We start from the raw sequence: 25,205 nt of genomic DNA, 5'->3' as shown, positions 1-25,205 counted from the left end.
AGGTGGCTCAGTGGATTGAGAGCCAGGCCCAGAGACAGGAGGTCCTGGGTTCAAATTTAGCCTCAGATACGTCATAGCTGTGTGACCTTGGGCAAGTCACTTGACCCCCATTGCCTAGCCCTTACCACTCTTCTGCCTTAGAACCAATACATAGTATTGATTCTAAGATGGAAGGTAAGGGTTTAATAAAAAAAAATTTTAATATATATAAAAGTCATTTTGACTTAAGCTGTAATATTTTTTAAATTGGCATCCACAATATTACTTTAGAATTCTCATTTAGCATAAAACCTAAATTTAAATTCTTATAAGGGGCAGTTAGGTAGCACAGTGGATAGAGTACCAGGCTTGGATTTGGGAGGATCTGGATTCAAATTTGGCCTCTAGCACTTCCCAGCTATAAGACCCTAGACAAGTCACTTAACCCCAATTGCCCTGCCCTTACTGCTCTTCTGTCTTAGAACTGATACTGATACTAAGACTAAAGGTTTAAAAAAAAATACTAACCTCTGAGTCCTGTCAGGATTTGGAGTCAAAAGATCACCCCAAACACAGATAATGCTTTTGAGTTTGCTGACAATTAAACCTACCTGGACCAAAAGGAGAATTTAACTGTAAGAGTCAAACCCTTCTTCTCTGAACATCATATTATTATTATTATAGTAACTTTATTATTATTATCATCCTCATCATTAAAAAATTATTCTCAACTTGTTCAATAGCATTTGGCTACAAATGGCCCTATTGGCATGGGACCTATGGTTTCCCTCTGAACACCCCAAACTCCAGAAGTGTTCCATGTCAAAAAGGATTTGGGAAATTTCTGATCCCTGAGAGAAACTTCCCCCTTGGACTTTCCCCTAGATCTTCAGTTAACATAGATATGCACCTCCCAGTTCCACCCTGATAAGCATTGGGTGGTATCTAATCCAAACATCCCTTGAATTCCACAGATCTTCCCTTATTGACCTCATTCCTGATTCACTCCATCCTGGCCCCCCCCTTATCCTGTAACCCCTGTTGTCAAAAAGGGTATAAAAAACTTAGACCCCCATCTCCTCAGGAAGGCAGGATTTCACCTGCAAACTGTCTCCTGGCCATTCAACATTGCTTCCAAATGAATAAATTTCTTTTTTATTTTTAAGCTAATTTTTGGCATCTTGCATTCTTGCAAAAGGGCAACCTGTCCCAAACCTGGGCTTTCACCTCAAAGCTCTCCCAGGACACTGTGACAATTTGTTGTTCTGTTAGTGATCATTTATTTTGAATGTTCAACAAACCATTGCACAGATGGATCAAATGATTAATTTTTCCCTTTGAATAAAAATATTGGGGTTGCAAGTATACTATCTGTAATACCTCTCACCCCAACAGCCCCTGATCATAATCTACTCTCCCTTCCTTCCTCTTATCCCCAGGGAAAAATCCACCCAGAAATAAAACCATCATGAAATATGACAAATAAAACCTGCAGGTCCCCCCCAAAAAATTGATAAAAATTGTGTTCCTTATAATAATGCTGTTCTCACTTCTAGGGGACTTTGCAATTTATAAAGCACTTTTCCTCCAAACAACCCAAAGGGCATATGTTGAGAGAGAACCTCAGGGTTCAGAAAGATGGGATGACTTATCCAAGGTCATATAGCTAGTATTTTCCAGAGGTGGTCATTGTAGGGCAAATAGAGGGGGAAGGTTGTCTCCCAACAAGCTTAGGATATAGGCCAGGACCACAGAGAATAAAGATCAGTGACCTTTTCAACTATTCTCTTGCTCCTACCCAAGGCAATGCAATGTTTCTTCACTGGCTTTCCAGGTGGGCACAGTGCTTGCCAGTCCAGCCTGTATAGCAGCGACACTCAAATTGTGTTTTCATCTTCTCCAAGGATTTCTCTTCCAGGAAACCTTGAAGTCGTAAGTGCCCACTGCCTGGCTGTCGATAGATAGAAAAGCTGTCTTCAAGGAAAAGGAAGGCATGGGGGTAATGTTGGCGGCGGGCACATCTCCCATGCCCTGAGCATAGTGCCTCACTGCAGATGTAGGCACTGCTGGTTACATTTAGGACAAAGGGTCCAAGAATGGTGTCCACGTAGTCCTTAATATCCTGGCAGGATTCCTGGAGACAGAAAGCAGGCAGCCTTAGTCCCAGAATTACCCAGGCTCCCCTAGATACATCCTGGATGCTAGCTTTCCCTGGGTATACCCAGAGGCATGAAGAGGGTTCAGGGCTAGCCTCATCTGGACTCCACTAGGAGTAGAGTCCATGTTGTCTCTGCCTGGGTACACCCAGAAACATCAGGAAGGCTCAGAGAAAGCCTCATCCCTTCAGGGTATGTGAGATGGAATGAATATATTCAGAGTAACATTGTAACTTTAATATATTATAAGGGTAATAGTTATTAATATCTCCAAGATATTAATCCCTTAGGACTCCAGGAGAAAGCTGGTCCCTCCACCCCATCCTTTTCCCTGCAGGACAAAAGCCTCTTAATCCCCTTTGGTTTGAGAAACATCCAGTGTCTTTATCATCAGAAATGTTTCTTTTGAGTTTGTATTTTAAGATGAAAATGTCTGCCCCTGCCCTCTGGGAACTTGCCTTAAGGAGGTTCCAGACTGACCTAGTCTTAGACTGAACAGTAAACCCTGAAGTACCCAATGATCAGATCTTAAGTACCCTTTTGTATCAGAAGTTTCTTCCATTGTATCAGAGGCCTCTCCCAGGTGTTCAGACCCCATAGCTAGAATCATCCTCTTGTATCCATTATAAAACATCAGTCTCTCCTAGGTAAACCAGCCCTGAACTCCTCCTCTCTTTGTATCCACTGTAAAGCTAGTCAATTTAACATTTCTCTCCTTTATTTCTGGATTAAAACTTCTGTCTCCAACCCTTGACCATTTTTTTAAAATGTCCATTCGAAGGAAGCCTTGAATGTGTAAAATAAGTTTATTGTATTTTCTTAAAGTTAAGAGTATTTCTGTAAATCTTTGAACATTGTCTCAGGGCTAAAGTATGAGATATTGCTCCACATTTTCTCTCTCTCTTCTAATAAAATATATAATGCCTTTTAAAGATGGATTTTCTTGGTCTCTTCAAATAGTGACTAAAAAGGGTACATCTTGTTATTTCAAAATCCCCTTAGACTTCCACTTCACACAAGGGTAATCTTATATAACCCCAGCCTTTGTAGATGATCCCAATCATGTAATCAAAGAGATAAAGAGGGCTATAGACATATTTGACTCTGATTATAATGACTTTGCACTATTAATGAAGGAACTGTTAACAAAAAGTGAATATAATAAATTTATTGAGGAGATAAGATCAGACCCTCTCTGGCCAGAAAGATGTAACATTGACATGAATGATAGAGCTCAATATGATGTTATGAAGGAATGTAGGCAAGCAATTTTGGAAGTCATGGGTCAGTATACTAAAAGACCAAATGCTTGGTCAAAATTTGAAGGAATAAAGCAAAGGCCCACAGAAACACCAACATCATTTTTAGATCGAATCACAGAGGCTGCTGAGACATATCTTAATATGGATATACTTGAAGAGGGGTCAATTTTCTATATAAAAAGGGTCTTTGTAAAGAATTCCATGCCAAAAATTAAACTTCTTTAAAAATAACTATCCTGAGGGAGGAGCTGGAACTGGAAGACATTAGGAGAAAGGCAACATATTTAACCACAGATAATAATGGAAAATATGAAGATAGAGATACAGAAATGGAAGATCTTAATAGAGAGCTTAGGGAAACAGAACTTAAATCTAAAAAAAGTGAAATAAAAGAGGTTAAGGAAGTGACTGCATTGAAATCAACAAAGCCTAATAATAATAATTACTATAAGCCAAGGGATAGGAGAGCAGGCCTACAATGTTGTTTCCTCTGTAATAGGATTGACCACTTTGTGAAAGAATGCAGGTTTAGAGGCCAGTTTCAAAGACAAATGAACAGATATGGAGGATATAATAGGAACAATTGGAATTATAATTATAATAACAATAGCAATGGTAAGAATAATAATTATGCAAAAAAAATGGGAATGAATGCCAAAATGCCTGTTGCCAAGGAGCCCAAGCACCAGATCTCAACACTATGTAGGACTGTGTTATGTCTGGAGTAAGGCCTAAATATAGTCAGATGGTTAAGGGTGATCAGAGCAAAGGTTCATGTTCTTTATGAAGATTTCCCCAATGTACTTCTGTAATTAAATCAAGGGATAATGAATGGAGAGTAAATGAAAGTGATTGTAATGGTAATAAGATTAATGAAGATATAGATACATTGATTGAATCAAATGATAATGTAAAGTGTTATTAAATTAAAGTGTTAATAATTGTAAGGAAAAAAGAAAATTATAATATAAATTTAGTAGAAAATTCTAATGAATATAAAATAAGGGGAAATAGTGAAGAATGTAAACTGGATAATGATAATGAAATTGTAAATAAGAACAATGTTACCAAGATGGAGAATATAAAGGACCAAAGGAAGTAGTGGAAAAGCTGATAATGGAGTTAAAGATGCAAAATCCTGGAAATATCATGTAGTTCAAGCAGATGTAAACTTGGATGGACAGGAAATGACTAAGCTTTGTACTGATGTTACTAGCTCCAGTATTAGATGGTGCTAGCTCCAGTATTAGAAACATTTCAACAGCACAGAACCATATGTATCTATGACTATAGGAGATCAAATATATGATCTTTTGGTTGATACTGGAGCCAGTAAATCAGTTTTGCAAAGTCTTCCTAAGAATTGTAGAGCTGTGGGTACAATGGAAGTAATGGGAGCTACTGGAAAATTAGAGAGAGTAGCAAAATTACAACCTAAAATGATTACTTTAGGTCCTTTATCTGTGGAGCATGCATTTCTTTGTATGCCAGATTGTCTCATAAATCTTCTAGGTAGGTATTTATTATGTAAATAATGAGCAACAATCCAATATACAGATACTGGTGATATCTTATTACATCTATCAGAAGAATCTCTGAAAGCTTTTCCATTGCTGTTCTTAGATTCAGTCATACAAAGGATGGCTTGGATTCAATCTATCCTATGTCTGAGGATATCCCTGAATATTTATGGTCAAAGTCTTCCACAGATGTAGGTCTATTGAAATCAGCTACTCCTGTTAGGGTGAGGACTAAGGAAGAACCAGTTACTTGTGTGTCTCAATATCCCTTAAGTAAAGAAGAAATAGAGGCTATCAGACCAATCATTGAATCCCTAATCCAACAAGGGATCATAATACCTTGCTTCTCAGAATATAATACACCTATATTTCCAATCAAAAAGCCAAAACTAGATCAAAATGACAAAGTTGTCTACAGATTCATACAGGATTTAAGAGCTGTAAATGATCACCAAGCCCAGCTGCTATAACTTCTTCCATTCCAAGTCAGGCAAGATATTTCGCCATGGTAGATTTATGCTCAGTGTTTTTCTCAATACTGATTCACGAGGATTATCAAAAGATCTTTGCTTTTACATGGGAAAAAACTCAAAGGACTTGGATTCATCTTCCCCAGGGATATAGCAATTCACAGAGCCAATTTTCACAAATTTTAAATAAAGATCTAAAAGCCATAATAATCAAGGAAAGTAAAATAGTGTATTATATTGATGATATCCTCCTTGCATCCCCAAGTGCTAATGTGTGTCTCAGAGATAGTAAGATTCTTTTGATGGGATTATATAAACATGAGCATAAAATCTCTAAAGCAAAATTGCAGTGGGTTTTTCCTTGAGTGCAATATCTTGGATTTGTGTTATCAGAGGGTTTCAGAAGTATCACACAAAAAAGAATATCAGACATCCAAAAACTGAGTGCTCCTAAGACCAAAAAGTAATTCAGAGCTGTTCTTGGAACAACTGGTTTCTGTAGGCAGTGTATACCTGAGTATAGTGAATTAACAAAGTGTTTAACAAACTTAAGCAGGAATACAGAACCAGAACCTCTGAAACTAAAACCTGAACATCTGCAAGCCTTAAATAAGCTTAAAGAAGCCATTTTACAAATCATTTCAACTATTTGTCAACAAAACAAAAAGTATTGCTTCTAGTGTACTGACACAGACTTTAGGACAAAGTTATCTTCCAATTGGATATTATAGTTGTCAGCTTGATCCAATAGCTGCTGGTACAGTTCCTTGTCTACGGGGTATAGCAGCTACAGCTGTGTTAGTTCAGGAATCAGCAGATTTAGTTTTGGAATGTCCATTGACTTTATACTGTTCACATCAAATAGAGGCACTAATGAGGAAATTTTGTACTCAAGTATATTCAGACCAATGAATTTATAAATATGAAATTATACTCCTAGGTAATGAAAACATCCAGTTGAGTAGGTATAGTGTATTAAATCCAGCTACACTTCTTCCTGATTTGCCAAAGAATGATGAACCATTTCGTGAGTGTGTAAAAGTAGTAGATCTAGTGGATATGCCTAGGATGGATTTAAAAGACATGCCAATTGAAAATCCAGACTTCTTGTTATTCACTTATGGTTCTTCATATTTGTGTAATGGAATTAGATGTACAGGTGCTGCAGTTGTCACAGAATTTGAGACACTGTGGTATGGATAATTACCTAGTAACCTTAGTGCTCAAGGTGCAGTTGGTCACTTTGAAGCAAGCATGTCTTCTAGCTGATGGTAAAAGTGCAAATATTTATATAGACTCTCATTATGCATTTTCGGTATATCATGCTACAGAAAAGATCTGGAAACAATGAATTTTATTACTGGTTCAGGAAAACCAATTGCTCATGCAGAAAAAAACTGAGTTGTTGGATGCTATCCAAAAACCTAAACAACTAGCAGTAATCTATCATAGAAGTCATACTTATGGCAAAGATTCAGTCTCTAAAGGAAATCATAGAGCTTATATAACTGCAAATTTTGCTGCCAGTTATGCTCCAGTGTATGTAATGAATTTGTCAACTATTGAATCTGATGATCTAGAAAAAGCTTATGTAGACTCAGAAATTCAAAAATGGAAAGAGAAATTTGGATCAAGGAAAAAACATGGAATATGGGTTGCAGACACTGGAAAACCGCTGTTACCAAAAGACTTGTATACCTACTTGTGTCAAGCCATCCACACAAAAGGTCATTTTGGTACTCAAGCTGTAATTGGCTCTGTAAATAGACACTGGGTAGCTCCTGGAATAAGTATTGTAGTTAATAAGATCTGTACAAGCTGTTCTGTTTGCCAAAAATTCAATAAAGGGGCATTCAGACAGAAAGATTTAGGTGGTAGATCTGTTGCATATTATTCATTTGAGAGTCTGCAAATTGATTACATCATCCTGCCCAAAACTGGAAGATACAAGTAATTGTAAACAGATTAACTAAGTGACCTGAAACATTTCCATCAAATACAAATACAAATAGATAACTTTGTGGTAAAAGTGTGGATTAAAGAAATTATTCCTAGATTTGGAGTACCACTTACCATAGACTCTGATAAGGGATCTCATTTCACCCAGGGTATCCTGAAAAGAGTCTATGAGAATCTAGGAATAACACCCAAATATGTTCCTTATCACCCACAAAGTTCAAGTCAGGTGGAGCATGTAAATAGGGAACTCAAGACTATGGTGGGGAAGATATGTGCTCAAACTCATATAAAATGGCCAGATATTCTTCCCATAGATTTGTTTTGCCTACGTATGAGACCAAGAGCAGGTTTACATGTATCATCCTATGAAATGCTCTTTGAAAATGCTCCACTACAGGCAAAAGACTTGTAAGACAGTCTATACATCTCTCTTAGGAGGAGATTATGAATTTGCTTCTTTCCTAAGTGCTTTAAAACAATGACTTAAAAAATTACATGATATGGAAGTATTGATTCAAACTGGTCCATAGGATTATTCTCTCCATAATTTCAAACCAGGAGATATGGTATATGTTAAAAATTTTGTTAAAATATCAGCAACACAAGAGAGTTGGTTAGGTCCTTATACCATTATATTAGTTTCTCCATCTTCAGTAAAAGTTTTGGATAGAGTTTCATGGTATCATTGTTCACATAAAAAATTAGCACATGGTATAAATAATGAAAATGTACAAATTATTGAACAAGAAGAAATTGAAGAAGAATAAATAATAGAAAGTGAGAATCATCAGTCAAAGTGAGTCTGCAGTCAGAAAGAGGACCATTCCAGTGGAAGAGGACATCTGGATGGAAAAGGACAATGCAGATGAAGAAGAGAATATAGGAAATTAATGAACATTGTTAAAAGACTGAAACCTTATACATTTAAAGACTTTGAGAAACTTGTAATGAAAAGAATCACAGGATTAATGGATTAATGAATGAAAAATTTGGGTAATGTATTATAACATAAAACAACATAACACATTCACAAACATTTATAAATATATTTACTACCATGGAGTTGGAGAAGAAGAATTATTCAAGCAAGATGAGATGAAAACAGGAGGAAAAAATCTGAAGTAGTGGTAAGTATATTACTGCAACAGTAACATAACATTAACATGACAGTAACACTAATATAACAATAGCAAAACAACATAACATAGCAAAAATAACAACATAAAACATAAACACAAATACATAAACATGGTTAGGTGTCATTGATTCACTATGTGAATGAGTGAAACAATGTATAGTTAGGGTACTAACAGTATTATAAGTAGTTATAAATTAGTTACTAACTAAAATTAGGTAAATATTTCATTTAGTATAGAAATATAAAGACAGGAGAATTTTATTAAGATAGGGCTTTAGTCAGATAAAGACTAAAATTTAAGATAAATAAGATAAGACAAGGTACTGACTTGCATTACAATATACATAACAACATATATTATGTAACACAAATAACATATAACCTCACATATCACATAAAATTGCAAGTATATATGTAAATCGTATGTATAATAGGATAATAAATTAATTGTATTATAGCATATATGTAACATGTATATCATGTGTGTAAATATGAAATGTATATGGTACATGTATATCTTGTATGTAGGTACTATAAGTCTATGTGTAAATTTATGTAAACAGATTACTTATGTACCTATTGCTACATGTAGTTTGCATAAGTGAGTTTAATGTTTTGGTTTAATTTTTGTGTAAAACTTATGCAATGTTGTGTTTATTGTAATTTTCAAAAATTTTTCTCTGTTTGCTATTATGCATTACAATAGTAGTATGTTTTGTATTAGTTGATAAGAGTAGTATTTATGAGTTTAATGTTTGCATGGAAGTAGTGTTTATCTTTTGCTTTTGATGTTATTTGCCTGTTGTGCTTTTGTATATGTTTGAAATTTGTACTTGTTCATTATTGAATCCCTTTTTTCCTTTCCTTTATAAAATCCCTAGATAGTATTAGATAAGTTAAGATAGTTGAGTGTTGGTGGTTTATTATTTTGGGGAGATATTTTAGTTTAGGTAATCTGTAAGTATGTAGTTTGTGCACAAATGCCAAAATAGTGTTTTCAGCACAATTTAGGCTTTGTGCAAAGGGTGACTATAGCAAAGGAAAATAAAATTTATGCAAGGAATGATTGACAGGGTGTGAGATTCAGAATTCTCCCAGGACTATCAGGATTCTAAACTGTTGAAGAGACAGTTCCCCAACTGACACATGGGACCTGAAGGTGAAGCCTGGAATGTGAAGATCTGATCTCTCCTGGACTCCCCTGGACAGCTAGCAAGCAACCTTTTTTAATTCCACCATATAAGATTGAGAGGACATATCCATACACTCTGGTGGACAGAGTAAAACTTGGAGAAACCCTCTTTTCCCTAGGGCAATTGAGAACTCAGCTGGATCCCTGTACCTGAACCACAAAGGACTCTCTATGTGTGAGAAATCTGGTTCCCTGATGGACTTAACCCTAGGAAACTTAGGTATTTAGATTAGAGTATTTAGATAGTGGGTTTAATAACTGGGTTAATTGTCAGATGCTAACCTTTCCCCTCATTCCCCAAACCTTGCCCTTATCTCTTAATAAATTCTATATTTATAGGTTTATCTCTATATATTACTTTCCTTCTCCCTATCCAAGTTATATTTCCTTTTAACAGTATCAATACTGTATTTGTATCATAGAAGTAATATTTGTAACAAAGAAGTATTGATATTGATGTGGGACCCTAGATTTACTTTACACCCCCAAATTATAGAAGTGTTTCAGGCCAAATTGTAAACAGGAAAATTCCTTTGCTTCCTTGCATTCTTGTTAAGGCTAAAGAAAGGGCTGGCCTGGACTTCAAAGGTTAATGATAAGAAAGTCCCCTGGGAGGATTATCCTCTTTGGATATCCTTTAGGTTTTGAGATGGACATAGAGATGCACCTCCTGGCTGTGCCTTCATACCAATGGGTTGTATCTAAGATATCTGTCTGTCCCCTAAACTGTGAGGGTCATCCCCTGTCTTCAAGCTGACCCATGTCAGATGACCAACCCCCTACCTGTGTCTGAGTGCATACCCTCCCGAAGTCATGAATCATCTATTGTAAAGAGTATAAAGACCCCAGAATTGATGTCCTTGAGGAAGCAGCTTTCCATCTATGCTATCCTCCCAGCCAAATTCAACATGAATTCCAAATTAACAAATTTCTCTTTTTATTTCTACTAAGTTATGGAGTCTTGCATTCTTGCAAAGGGTACCCTTCCAGAACTCAGGGGGTTCATCTCAAGCCCCCCCACAACAATAGCATTTGCTTATAAATCTATCTGTTTCTGGGTTTTTTCTCCCCTTTGGGACTTTCATTTTTGACTTGTTCAATTTCTTTCATTCTTTCTTTCAAAAACCTTTACCTACCATCTTGTTCCAAGGCAGAAGACTATGTGGATTAGGCAATGACAGTGACTTGCCCAGGGCCACACAGCTAGGATGTGTCTGAATTTAGATTTGAACCCAGGACCTCCTGTCTCTAGGCCTGGCTCTCAATCCACTGAGCCACCTAGCTGCCCTCTCAATTTCTTTTTCTGATTTAAGTATTCCATTTCTTGTTCTGTTAAACTGGGTATTTTACATTTTTGTAGATATTTACCTATCAGTTTTATTGGTATATAATTGGACAAAATAATTTCTAACAATTTCTTTTATTCCTTCTTCATTGATTATGAATTTATCTTTTTCATATTTGAAACTAGTCACTTGGCTTTCTACTTTTCAAAATCAAATTAGTTAGTAGTTTTATTCTTTTTTTACGCTACTAGTTTTATTTGTTAATTCAATGGGTTCTTTTGCTTTCAATTTTATTCATCTCTTCCTAGATTTCCAGGATTTCTATTTTGGTATTTGATCTAGGGTTTTTAATGTGTTAGCTTTCTAGGATTTTTTTAGTTGCATGCCCAATCTTTTTGGTTCTCTAGGTTCTAATATGTATTATTGGATTTTGTAGCCCAATACCCACAAGTGACATTGAGTCCGTGGGTTTCTCCCAGGCCCCACTCACCTTACTGAGTTCATGGCTTTCACTCAGCCACATTACAATTCCATCTGTCCCCTGGGCCGCACTCTCCCCAATGGTATTCTCCAACTCCTCCTGTGGGATGAAGTAGGGATGGGGAAATATGGAATCGAGAGGGAAATGCCAGAGGTAATCTGCCTTTGTGAGAGGATCAACTTCTCCCCACTTCCCCAACTCATGCCATTCTCATTCTTGAAGGGTCTACTTCAGGTAGCAGAATAAGAATGAATAATAATAGTGTAAATTTCCTCCAGTTTTAAGATTTACAAAATTATTTTTTCCCTAAAATAACTCCTCTATAAGCTCTGCAAGGACTATCATGTCCATTTAACAGAAGAATAAAACATGAAGCTCAGATCAGTTAAGTGACCTGCCCATGGTCATATAGCTAGCAAGCCCCAGGGTCAGGATTCAAACTCAGGGCTCTTGACTCTAACTCAAGTTCTCTTTCAATTATGCCATGCTGTTTCAGATGGGTCCTGCCTAAGAGTATGTCAGGTGTCAGGAGAGTGATCTCCCTTGAATTAGAAAAGGGGTTAGGGTTCCATGAAGTTTGGGTCTGATGCCATGGGGATGGCAAAGTCCAAACTTGGGGCTTAGGGCATGGACAAAGGCTCTGTGCTGGGGCTGGTCTAATTCTTGTCAACAAGGGACTGGAGCATAGGAGGAGAGGAGAATAGGGGGAGGTGCTCACCAAGGGCAAAAAAGAATCTGTCAGCGCATAAAAGATCTGCCCATAGGGCAAGATGGATGGGCCAGGATTCTGGGTCTTCTGTGCCACTCTGAAAGCCTCTTGCAGCCTCGAACGGACATAGAGCAGTGATTTCCCTGTCTCCTCCAGCTCCAGGTGAAGGTAGATGCTGGGATAGAGGGCCCGACTCTGCTCCCACATCCATGACAATTTGTCATTAAGGTGCCGGATCTCCGGGAGGCACTCTCCTGTGTAATTTGGCTTCTGGAAGTTGTAATTGTAACAGTCTGGGAAGCCATAATAACCCCAGAGTCCCCTGGGCTGCAGCAACTTCCCCAGGTTTAAGGTTTCAACCATCCACTCCTTGGCTGCTTCCTCAAATTGTTTCTTAGCCGTCTCCTTTACCTGGGAGGGAGACCATTCTGGGTGCTCTTCTCTCACCAGGGCCAGAGATTGATGTTTGTATATTTTCTTTGTGTCCCAGTTCGTCTTCCAAATAGGGCGCCATTCTTCCCAATCAATGACCACAATTCCATGGAAGTCAGACTCGGGTAGGGTGGCCAGGATATCTTTAGAGGACTTGGCCAAGTGGTCCTGGAGACTGGCATTCTGCGGCAGGCCCCCATTGATGGGCTGCTCAGCCTCTGTGTACCAAGGGTAAATGCCCAGATTGGGCCTATAGAAGATGGTCATGTTTGGTCCCCTGAAGGCCTGACTTGGGTTGGCCACCACATGGAAAGCATCCAAGCTGATGTTCACTTGAAAATTCTCTTCACACAGATAGGTGTTGGCATTCCAGACCACAACAAAGGGGATGTTGGGCAGCACAGGACCCCCTGAGCCCTGGGTCAGGTCTACGAGGATCAGCAAGAGGACACAGATGGAAGGCTTGAAGTCTCCGGAAGCCATGGTGCATGGTGGGAGCAGTAACTCAGATTCTGTTGTGGCAGAACAGTGGCTGGTGAATTGGTTTCAGCTTCTGTAATTAAACTCTGATAAGCTTACACTCACACTCACTCACCTATCCAACTGATATGGGACCCAAGGTTTACTTTGCACCCCCAAATTATAGAAGTGCTTCAGGCCAAATTGTAAGCAGGAAAATTCCTTTGCTTCCTGGCATTCTGGTTAAGGCTAATGAAAGGGCTGGCCTGGGCTTCAAAGGCTAATGATAAGAAAGACCCCTGAGAGAATTATCCTCCTTGGATCTTCCTTTAGGTTTGGAGATGGACACAGAGATATACCTCCCAGCTATGCTTTGATACCATTGGGTTGAATCCAAGACATCTACCTGTCCCCTAAACTGTCTTCAGGCTGACCCTGGTCAGATGACCAACCCCCCACCTGTGTCTGAGTGCATACCCTCCTGAAGTCATGAATCACTTGTTGTAAAGAGCATGAAGACCCCAGAACGGATGTCCTCGAGGAGGCAGCTTTCCATCGATGCTATCCTCCCAGCCAAATTCAACATGAATCCCAATTAATTGTAGCAGCCCAGGTATATTCTCATGTTGAAAGTATTATTGATGTGTTGACATTGTAACCTAAGCACTCATATACTGGACACATGGTCATGTTACTTATTGATCATTGTATTTCCAAATCCTCAGTCCAAAGGTCAAAAGAATTCCTGGGCAGGACCTTAGCTGCCACACGGTACTAGCTACCTCCTGGTTAGACCACCTCCTTACCAAGTCACATATTTGATTAGCCTCCTCCTCTTTGATTACGTGATTGTCAATTGAGCCAATGTTAAAACCTATGGCATGTCACATGTGCATCAGCTACCTCCCACTCCACATTCATAAATTCTCCAATAAAAGTTTGGGGACATGTGTAGTGCCCTCTCTCAATACCATCAGAGGAGCACAATGGAGTCCATGTTTTTTAACTGTTTGTCTCTGAGTCTTTATTCCTTTCTCTCTCTCTGTCTCTCTCTCTTTCTGTCTCTCTGTCTCTGTCTCTGTCTCTGTCTCTCTCTCTCCCCCCATTTTCCCTCAGTTTCCATTCTCCTTCTCAGGTGTCCACTCACAAATATATGAATTTGTGACTGCAGACAGCAACAAAAATAAACTTCTCTTTTTATTTCTACACTAGGTTATGGAGTATTGCATTCTTGCAAAGGGTACCCTTCCCAAACCCAGGGGGTTCACCTCAAGCCCCCCCCCAACACAACCAGACACTCAGGTTACATGCCTTGGGAGCACACATCATGACAGGTTCCTCAAGGAGCTCTCAGATTGAATAGTCACCAGAACAGCTTTCCAGGGGAACTCTGGGATTAGGCAGAGATTGGAATGGGCACCCTCCTAATACCATATCTGCTGGTCCAAGCCACCAGGGGGATTTTCCTAAGCTTAGAGAAAGAGGACCCAAACCTCAGGTCATTTGAGGGGTAGAGAAGTGTGGGTGCTGTCCTCACCTTGGTTTGACTGACCAAAGAGCATTGGGACAGAGTAATAGGGAGCAAGGAAAAAAAAGGAAAGATGGGGAATGGGAAGATAGGATTTAGAATCAGGAAGGCAGATCGATGAGGGCAGGATAGTGGGCACTATAGGGATGAGAGACTGGGATCAAGGGATGAGAAGATAAAAGAAATCTGAGGAAAGGAATGATGAGACAGGAGGATGAAAGGCAGGGTTAATATCAAGTCAGGGGAAAGGAAGGTTGGAGCATCTGGGGGATGAGAGGATATTTATTAGACCAAAGAATGGAGGAAATTGGGAACAAAACAAGGAAGGTCAGGAAAACTGGGGAGCAGGCCCGGGAGAATACTGTGCCTACTATATGCCAGGGAGTGTGCTAAGTGCTTAGGATACAAAGAAAGACAAAAACTAAGTCATTGCCTTCAAGTTCATATTTTAATGTTGGGGACAACATGCAAAGACGTAGGTATGTTTAGCATATACACAGACCGGTGGAGGGAAGGTAATCAATTCTGGAAGGCGTTAGCCAGTGGGGTGGGAACAGCAAAGGCCCACTACAAAAGGTGGGATTTGAGCTGAAGCTTGAAGGAAGATAGGGGGGAGACGGACGGGCATTCCAGGCATGGAAGATGGCCAGCACAAAGACATGGAGAGAGGAGATGTGAGGAATAGCAAGTAGCTAGATTGCAGAATTCATGGAGGAAAGTAAAATGTAAGAAGACTAGAAATAGGGGCAGTCAGGTAGCTCAGGGGACAGAGAAACAGACCTGGCGTGGGAGGTCCTGGGTTCAGAGGTGGCCTCCTAGCTGTGTGACCCTAGGCAGGTCACTTAACCCCCATTGCCCAGCCCTTACTGCTCTGCTGCCTTGGAACCAACAGTATCCATTCTAAGATGAAAGGTAGAAAGGGGCCAGCAAAAGACTTCCTATTGGATCCTGGAACTCATAAAGGAGTTCCTGGAAGTGATCGAGTTGGGAGGTGTGGGGAGTGACATTATTAGACCCAAGAGGGTATCAGGGAGTCAGAAAATGGGGGAGGGCGGACCAGAGGAGAGAGAAGGGGCCAGAAAGACACAGAAGGATGCTGGGACAAGGGAGTTAGGGGGGCTGGGAGAAGAAGGAAATCAGGGAGAGAAGTTTGGGGTGGGGTGGGGGCACAGGCATTTAAGGCTAGGGAGCAGGGGAGGGAGGAGGACCAGGGGATGAACAGGGGTAGATGTGGTAGCCTGAAAACTTACTGGTTAAGGCCTTGCTCTGGTCTGGTGTGTGGACAGCAGCCTCGGGATGGAAGAAGGAGGAGAAGCAGCTGGCCCCTCCGGGCTTTGGGATGAGCCCAGTGGAGCTGCTGCTCCTTCCCCTGGTCCTCTACCAGTGCCCCAACCCAAACGCCAGAGGGTCACCGTCCCTAGCCAAAGGGCAGCCTGGGAACTCTGGCCGGCCTGGCCGGTGACGCTCTGCTCTGTGACGGGAGGAGAGGACCTAGGCTGACTGGCTCCTCCTCCTGGCTCCAGGCTGAGGGGTGAGGCCCCAGCGGCGCCCTGGCACGCACCACCGTGTCCAGAGGGGCCCAGGGGGCCTGGCAGGGCAGCGGGAGAGGCAGACTGGGGCCTCTCTCTGCCCCCCAACCCCCCACCCGGACCCCAGTCTGAAGCAGCTGTTACTTCTCCAGGACAAGGATCTTATCCTTCAGCATCACTGGCTTTATTCGGGCTGGAAGCCCAAGGGAGGAGAGAGGGACAGAGGCAAGAAGCAGTGCGGCGGGGATCAGGGGAGAGGGGGGCACCCCCTCCCCAGGATGGCTTTGGGGGTGGCCATGGGGGCAGGGTTTTCTGGCATCTAGTGCCCGCTCTCCAGGAGCTACTGTAGGACCTGGAACAAGGGAGCCAAATGGCCTCCAAGGCCCCCCGGGATGTGCCTTCTTTCACTCCTTGGGTCTGCCCGCAGGCAGCTCGGCACAGATGATGTGAGTGCTTCTGGGAGCATTTGCACAGCAGGGGCTGGATGGTGTCTGGTTGTGTTCTGGCTCACTTTCTGTAGGGATTTGCTGTGGGGGGCTTGAGGTGAACCCCCGGGTTCGGGAAGGGCACCCCTTGCAAGAACGCAAGACTCCAAAGCTTAGCTTAACACTTACAAAGAGAAATGTATCCATTTAGAAAGTAATGTTGAATCGGCCGGAGGACAGCGTCGATGGGGGGCGCTCTGGGGTCTTTATACTCTTTACAGCAGGAGACTTGTGGAGTGGGGGGGTGCACTCGGGCCCAAGGTGGGGCTGGTCATGAAGACATAGTTTGGGGCACCCATAGATGTCCCCCAAACACAACCCAATGGTATCAGAGCATAGTCGGGAGGTGCATCTCTGTGTCCATCTCCACACCTAAAGGACCCCCCAAGGAGGATAATCCTCTCTGGGGACTTTGCCTTTGAGGGAACAGCGATTGATCAGGCATTATCAGATGTTTGGGGGTTAGCAGTCACAAGGATGCAAGGAAGCAAAGGAATTTTCCAGCCTACAGCTTGGCCTGCAACCCTTCTATAACTTGGGGGGCGCACCGTCCCCCGCCACGTTCATTCGCTCATTCACCAATGACATCTGCCCAACTTCCCTGGCGGGTCCAATTCTGAAGTAGGGGCTATGGAAGAGGCCTGGGAAGACCCCAGTCTAGTTTCTGGATGTGACTGATTATAAGTGCTGGGAGGGCAGGGACTCTTCTTTCTTTTTTCTTTTTGGAATCAGTCCTGTGTATTGGTTCCAAGACAGAAGAGTGGGAAGGGCTAAGCAATGGGGGTAAGTGACTCACCCAGGGTCACACAGCTAGGAAGTGTCTGAGGTCAGATTTGAACCCAGGACCTCCATTTCTAGGCTTGGCTCTGAATCCACTGAGTCACCCAGCAGCTCCCTTTCTTTTGTTTTTATTTGTTTATATTACTAACACACCATAAATATTTGACTAATCAATTGACTTATTAATGTTTGCATCTACAACTCTAACCATATGTGCCTATATGACTGTAACTTCACATGCCCATGACTTTGGGGGAGGGAGAGCCAGTCACCACTCAGTCATCCTGGCGCTCACAGTGCTCTCCACCCCAGCCGGAGTAGCATTGGCATTCAAACTCCATTGCCATTTTGTCTCTGGCCTCCTCTGTCAGAGAGCCCTCTACCACCAAGTGCCCACTGACTGGCTGGCGTCGGATGGAAAAGCTGGATGGGCTGAGGAAGAGGAAGGCGTGAGAGTGGTCTGGGCGGCGGGCACAGCGCCCATGCCCTGAGCACAGTGCTTGGCTGCAGAGGCGGGTACTGCTGGTCACGTTCAAGAGGAAGGGGCCCAGGGTGGTATCCATGTAGTCCTTGATAGCCTGGCAGGATTCCTATAGACAGAATAGGTGGCCTCAGTGGCATCTTGCCCTAGTAGCCTAGAGGCAAGAGGAAGTCCTCATGCCAACCTTGGCCAAGAGCCTCCAGGGCTTTCAGGAAATCTCCAGATACCCTCAGGGACTTTGGAGCATCCTTGGAGAGTTTGGAAAGAGAGCTTATTTTGGGGACCTCCTTAGAGGGAAGGGAATCTCCTTCCTGGCTCCCTCCTTTTTTTCTTCTTTTGATACCCTTTTTTAACCCCCCCCCCCCCAGATCTCTAAGGTCCTCCTGAAACTTGAGAAAAGTACTCCATCTGAGTTGCTGGGGGTACACACATACTCACTGTCACTCACACACACTCACCCACACTCATACACCCTCACACAACACACTAGACACACTCACATACTCACACTCACTACACATACACACACTCACACAACACACTATACACACTCATACACACTACACACACTCACATACTCACACTCATTACACACACACTCATACACACTAGACACATTCACATACTCACACTCACTACACATACACACACAACACACTATACACACTCATACACACTACACACACTCACATACTCACACTCACTACACATACACACACAACACACTATACACACTCATACACACTAGACACACTCACATACTCACACTCACTACACATACACACACTCACACAACACACTATACACACTCATACACACTACACACACGCACATACTCACACTCATTACACACACACTCACATACTCACACTCATTACACATACACACACTCATACACACTATACACACTCACATACTCACACTCACTACACATACACACACTATACACACTCATACACACTAGACATACTCACATATTCACACTCACATACTCACACTCACTACACATACACATACTCACACAACACACTATACACACTCATACACACTACACACACTCACATACTCACACTCACTACACATACACACACTCACACAACACACTATACACACTCATACACACTACACACACTCACATACTCACACTCACTACACATACACTCACACACACTCATTACACATATACACACTCATACACACTACACACACTCACATACTCACACTCACTACACATACACACACTATACACACTCATACACACTAGACATACTCACATACTCACACTCACTACACATACACATACTCACACAACACACTATACACACTCATACACACTACACACACTCACATACTCACACTCACTACACATACACACACTCACACAACACACTATACACACTCATACACACTACACACACTCACATACTCACACTCACTACGCATACACTCACACACACTCATTACACATATACACACTCATACACACTACACACACTCACATACTCACACTCACTACACATACACACACACACACACACACACACACACACACACACATTGTCTCCCTGGATGCTCCATCCCAGTGATGGGTCAATGATTTGGGGAAGAGTAGGGGTTGCCATCTTGTTTTCTTGGGAGCTTCCATTGACCTTTCCTATAGACACCAGCCCCCAGGCTTTGTCCACTCCTGAAAGAGCCCTCTCCCAAGCCTCAGCTTACCTTGCTCTTGTAGTTCTCCCAGCTGATCCACAGAACAATTCCATCTGTTCCCTGGGCTGCGCTCTCCCCAATGCTCTGCTCCAGCTCTTCCTGCAGAGAAAAGCCCAGAGCTGGGGAAGTTACCAAGTCAATAAGGGTGAGGGTGCAGAGCTGCTCCGTCTCTGCTTCCCAGCTCCTGGGGAAAGCGAGCAGACTGCATGGCTTTGCTGGGCTTCACGGGGGAGAGAGGGTGGATAATGGAAGCCAGCAGTCCCTGGCATCTCAGCCCTGGGCTGGGGTACCCTCTGGGTGAAGGCGGGGCCCTCCCTGGGTCCTAGCTGTGGAGGGGAGGCCTGGCTGTCTGGGGAAAGACGCAGAGGCTCTCACCAAAGGCAGAAAGTGCTCTGTGTTCTCATAAAGTATCTGGGCGTAGGGCAGGATGTGTCGGCCAGGACACCGGGTGCCCGCTGCTACCCGGAAAGCCTCTCGAAGCCTCGCGCGCACGTAAAGCAGGCTGTGCCCGTTGCCCGCCAGCTTTGCAGACAGATAGATGCTGGGATAGAGGGCGCGGCTCTCTTCCCACATCCACCAGAGGTGGTCGTTCTGGGCCTCAAGATCTGGCGGGCATTGGCCCGTGTAGCTGGGACTCTCGAAGTTGTAGTTGTAGCAGTCTGGGAAGCCATAGTAGCCCCAGAGCCCGTCAGGTCGCAAGGTCTCCCCCCGCTTCAAGGTGTCCAGCATCCAGGCCTTGGCTGCTCCCTCAAACTGTGCAATGGCCTCACTTTCCACTCTCCAAGACTTCCAGTCTGGGTGCTTCTTTCTTATCAGTTCCAGAGAGCGCTGGCGGTAAATGTTCTTGGAGTCCCAGTTGTAAGCCCACAGAGGGCGCCATGACTCCCAGTCGATGACCGCCAGGCCCCGGAAATCAGGTTTGGGGATAAAATCCAAGATGTCCTGCTGAGCCTTGGCCAGGTGAGCCGCGAGGCTGGCGTTCTGGGGGAGACCCCCATTAACAGGCTGCCCCTCGGAGGTATAGGAGGGGTAAGTGCCCAGCTGGGTGCTATAGAAGATGGTCATGTTTGGCCCCCTGAAGGCTTGGCCTGGGTTGGCCACGATATGGAAGGCGTCCAGGTCAATGCTGACTTGGAAGTTTTTCTGGCAGAAATCAGTGCCAGCGTTCCAAATGGCAACAAACGGGACCTCGGGGACCACAGGACCTACCATGCTTTGGCCGGGGGTGGGTAGACACAGCAGGAGGACACATACTGGTGGTAGCCGCAGCAAGAAGCTGCTCAGGGCCATGGCGTGCTTGCTTGCTTCTCCAGCCTCTGCCTTACAACTCCTTTTATGCCGCTCCTTCAGAGGCCTGCACATTCTTACTCACTTCCCCTCCCATTCCCCACCCAGTCGAGGCAGGCACTGAACTAGAAAAATGCCAGTTCCGGATCCCCATTCTTGTTTCTGCTCTCAAGTGAGCTGTGGTGAAATTTGGCATCTCCCTCAACCTCGGTTCTTTTGTTTTGTTTTTAAACCCTGACCTTCTGTCTTAGAATCAATACTGTGTATTGGTTCCAAGGCAGAAGCACAGTAAGGACTAGGCTATAGGGGTAGGTCAGGTGATTTGCCCAGGGTCACACATGTAGCAAATGTCCAGAGCCAGATTTGAACCCAGGACCTCCCATCTCAAGGCCTAGCTCTCAATTCACTGAGCCACCTCGTTGCCCTCAATCTCAGTTTGAAGCTCCTCCCTACTAGCTCCTAAGTCCAGGAAAAGGGAAACAGCTTATTCAGAGTGGACTGAAGGGAGGGAGAGTGCAGGGAGAGCCCCTGAAGCCCTGACTGGCCTTTGATCAGCTCATGAGATTTATAACAGAAAGAGAAAGGAACCAAAGAGATCTTCTAGGTTGGGGATTATTTACCCTTTTTGTTTAATGGACCCCTTGAGCGGTGACACTTCTTAGAATCATGCTTTTTAATTCATAATATAAAATTCACAGGATTAGAAAGAAAACCGGAAGTAAGTGAAAATAATGATGAAACATATTTCCCATCCAAGTTCACAGATCTCCTGAAATCAGCCTTAGGATTCCTGGGTGTCCCTAGCTGTGAAGTCATTAAGAACCCCTCCTGATTTAGGTCAACCCTCAAGTTTTACAAATTAGCAAATGAATGCCTACCTAGAGAAGGAATGAACTTTTACAATATGTGGAAACATATTAAAAATCTTGTTTTTAGTTTAACTGAAAATATTTAAAAAACAAATGTTTTTCTAGCCAAAATCCTTCCTAGATTTTTTCCTTTAAGAATGTGGAAAAAGAGATCAAGATCAAAAAGTAAAGACCGGAATAAGGACTAAGTGTCTTAACCAAGCTCTGGAAACAAAATACCTCTTTTCTAGTGTGGTTAGGAGGGCTGCCCACGACATTTTGCATGTGAGAGTCCAGTGGCTCAAAGGGGGTCAGGATAGACATCTCTAGGCTCTTCTCCCTCCACCCCTCCACCCTTCTCCAAGGGAAATTCCTACCAGGATAGGAAATGAGAGACTACTCTTCTCTCAGCAGAGAGAGTAGGTACTGGGCTAGAATTATATCTATCTGCTCTCTTAAATATTGTTAGTCTAGGGCAGTGAAAGTGAACCTTTTTGAGCTTGAGTGCCTAAACTGTACCCTCATGCTGCATGTGTGCCACCCCATTACCCCAGACAGGGGAGGGAGGAAGCACTCCCATTGGGCTTCTGGGCAGAAAGGCAGGTGATGTGAAAAAATGTCCTCAGGCATGGTGAGTAAGAGAATAGCCCCTTCTGGCACATGTGCCATAGGTTCACCAACACAGGTCTAGGGGGGTATGATCAAATTCAATCGACTGTCTGATTATTGTTTCATTATTGGGGAGAATCTGGCCTTAGACACTTAGCTATGTGATCCTTGGCAAGCTTTTAGCACTCTGATTCTCTTTGCCCAGCCCTAACTGCTCTTTTACCTTGGAACCAATATATAGTATCAATCAAAAAATGGAAAGTAAGGGTTTTTAAAAGAAAAAGAAATATCGTCAAAATATTATTTTTTAAAAATACCTCAATTATGGACCTCAAGTTATACACATATGTGTATATATATATATATACACCTACATATATATGCTATAAATGTTAACTCAAATTGTCTTGTGGTAGACAGATTTTTTCTGAATAAGAAAATCAAATCATTGGTTTATTAGAGCAATAATCAATAAATTAATTGGTCATTGATCTCTTGGTGATCAGATATAAATTCATTCAGCATCTTGAGTCATTAAATACAATTTAGAAAGCTCATTCTTCAGCCATCCCTAAGACATCTCTAATTAGTGGATACTTAATGACAAGGTGGGCTTAATAATTTACAATCCCTCCCTACCTCCTTCATGATGATGGAAAATCATATAATCAAATCTAGGATTCCAGTCATGGTAAGCAGATGTTGAAGGGCATGGGTGGAGAGGCAAGGGGGACTACATTGGTTTGGATGTTTCTGTAAGCTAGAAAGGTTTGGATTTCAAATAATGTTATGAATAAAATTGTTTCTGGCAGGCTTCTGCATAAAACACAGAGAACAGAATGATAATTTTTTTCATTTGAAAGCACTTATATTCCATATAGTTATAACAACTAGCAGTTATTTATTTCTTTTTAAGATTTCCCCCTCTTACACGTAAAGATAGTTTTTAACATTCTTTTTTTTTGTTTTGAATTCCAAATTCTCTCTCTCCCTCTTATCCTCCTTTAGTCTGTCTTTCCCACCCCACTCTCCTCCCTGAGATGGTAAGCAATCTGATATATATATTTTACATGTGCAATCATGTAAAATATTTTTCCATATTAGTCATTTTGTGGAAGAGATCTCAAACAAAAAAAAAGAAGAAGAAAAGTGAAATACAGTATGTTTTAGTCACAATCAGACCATCCATCAGTTCTTTCTCTGGAGGCAGATGGCATTTTTCATCCTAGATCTCTAGGATTGTCTTGGATCACTGTATTGCTGAGAATAATCAGTTCGTTCACAACAGAGTAACTAGTATTTACATAGTGCCTACTATGTTCCAGACACTTTTTGCATATTTCATTTGATGTTCACAATAGCTCTAGGAGGTAGGTGCTTATTATTATTCCCATTTTATAAATGAAGAAACCAAGACAAATAGGTTGTGACTTGCCCAAGGTCACACAACCAGTGCTGGGAGTCATCAAATCCATGCTGTCTGACATGGTCACAGGTGGAAACCAAGTACTGCACAGTGGCCCCCAGGAAGGATAGAAATACACGCTTAGACCCCCCCCCCCTTCAGTGACTCTTCTCTTATTAACACCCTCTATTGAAATTGTTACAAATGCTATTCTCACTCAGCTCCAGGAAAACTCCACCCTTATATGTAATGATACAGAAATTCCCCTTAGAATATTGTCAAGAAATTCTACTTACAAAATCAGACTTAAGAATTCCTATGTGCCCATTTAGATAAGGGATCATAAATGGGACCCCTTTTATGCATAAATCCCCAACAAAACTGTTCTGTATATTAATTATCTTTCATGTAAAGGCTGGTACATTCCACCCCACTGTATTGTTTTGTTAACTGTAGACTAGGCAATATGTCTTGGATACCTTAGTAAAACACTGGAGAATGAAAAATTATTATTGGAATAATACTTAAACTGGGTTATGTTGATTGTACCCTTTAACCCCAAAGACTAGGCAATAATGTTGTGTTAATTGTATCTTTTGAAATCTGATTGATTATGTAATTGGTTAGTGTTAATGAAGAAGTGACCTCTAGCAGTACTACCGGTGACCAGAAAACATATATCTTCTGCAAAGTTTTGTGTTTGTTGTTAGAATCCATGGAATCAAAGAATGTAGGATAATTATAGAATGTCAAACAATTTGTTAAAAGTTAACTATGACCTATTCCATTACTTGTAAGGAAGCATGTATGTTGAGAAAATGAAAATAAGTGGCAAGTAGATGTGTACTCCTTGGATGTATAAAAATAAAGTCAGCCCAAGCTGGAGCAGAGCAGTTATTGGGATGCCTGGCTCCAGGTGAAACTTTAACAGTCTCACATTTCATTTTTCTGCCTACACTGTCATCCAACAAGGACCCCTGAACCAGGTCCTTCCCCCCCTCACCCCCACAGCAAACCAGTAAGTGTCTGATTTCAGATTTAAATTCTGGTCTTTCTAATTCAAAGTCCAGAGCTATATTCATTTTTTCCCTCCTCTTTTTCCCCCAGGGAATAAAGTCATGGGTTTCATAGATGGGGGAGAGAAGAAGCTCTTCCTCAGTAGAAGACTGATTTTCAGGAATCTCTATCCCTCACCCAGATAGAGCCTGAGCACTCTCCTTTTTTAAAGCAAGAATGGGCTAATTGTATAAAGAGCAGTTAATAAATCTCTTCACCTCCTCACTGGGCTTGACCAGGAGGCAGCTACAGGATCAGAGGATGACCTTAGGGACACGGAGGTAGGAGATTCCACAGTTGTACTGACTGGAAGACATTATCAAACTGGCAGATCTCAACGGGACTTTCCTAGGGTCAGCTGGTCAATTTCCTCATTTGACTGAGAAGGGAAGGGACAGAAAAAATCTGGAGTCGAATTCCAGTTCTTCCACTAGAAGAGACCTT

The 25,205-nt window shown here is 42.1% G+C and overlaps 2 protein-coding genes across 3 annotated transcripts; both read right to left on the bottom strand.

Annotated features, from left to right (window-relative positions):
• Positions 1-1,235: 1,235 nt before the first annotated feature.
• Positions 1,236-16,051, bottom strand: LOC100028614 (hyaluronidase-1). 2 transcript variants are annotated; one of them, XM_056805035.1, is made up of 4 exons: positions 15,822-16,051; positions 12,162-13,137; positions 11,453-11,542; positions 1,236-2,113 (listed from the first exon to the last, which is right to left on the bottom strand). In XM_056805035.1, the coding sequence occupies exons 2-4, from the start codon at positions 13,065-13,067 to the stop codon at positions 1,799-1,801; spliced, it is 1,311 nt and encodes a 436-aa protein (XP_056661013.1). In that variant the 5' UTR covers positions 13,068-13,137; positions 15,822-16,051; the 3' UTR covers positions 1,236-1,798. The 2 variants fall into 2 exon arrangements, with proteins under 2 accessions (XP_056661013.1, XP_056661014.1); XM_056805036.1 differs by having other exon boundaries at positions 12,162-13,096; positions 15,822-16,050.
• A 254-nt stretch (positions 16,052-16,305) lies between these two features.
• HYAL1 (hyaluronidase 1) lies at positions 16,306-20,882 on the bottom strand. The gene is made up of 3 exons (XM_056805033.1): positions 19,932-20,882; positions 19,566-19,655; positions 16,306-17,955 (listed from the first exon to the last, which is right to left on the bottom strand). The coding sequence occupies exons 1-3, from the start codon at positions 20,844-20,846 to the stop codon at positions 17,641-17,643; spliced, it is 1,320 nt and encodes a 439-aa protein (XP_056661011.1). The 5' UTR covers positions 20,847-20,882; the 3' UTR covers positions 16,306-17,640.
• Positions 20,883-25,205: the final 4,323 nt, after the last annotated feature.

This window comes from Monodelphis domestica, chromosome 7 (assembly GCF_027887165.1).
Source record: "Monodelphis domestica isolate mMonDom1 chromosome 7, mMonDom1.pri, whole genome shotgun sequence".
Taxonomy (NCBI): Eukaryota; Metazoa; Chordata; class Mammalia; order Didelphimorphia; family Didelphidae; genus Monodelphis; species Monodelphis domestica.
The sequence above is the reverse complement of the archived record's forward strand: the minus strand, read 5'-3'. Positions and strand labels throughout refer to the sequence as shown.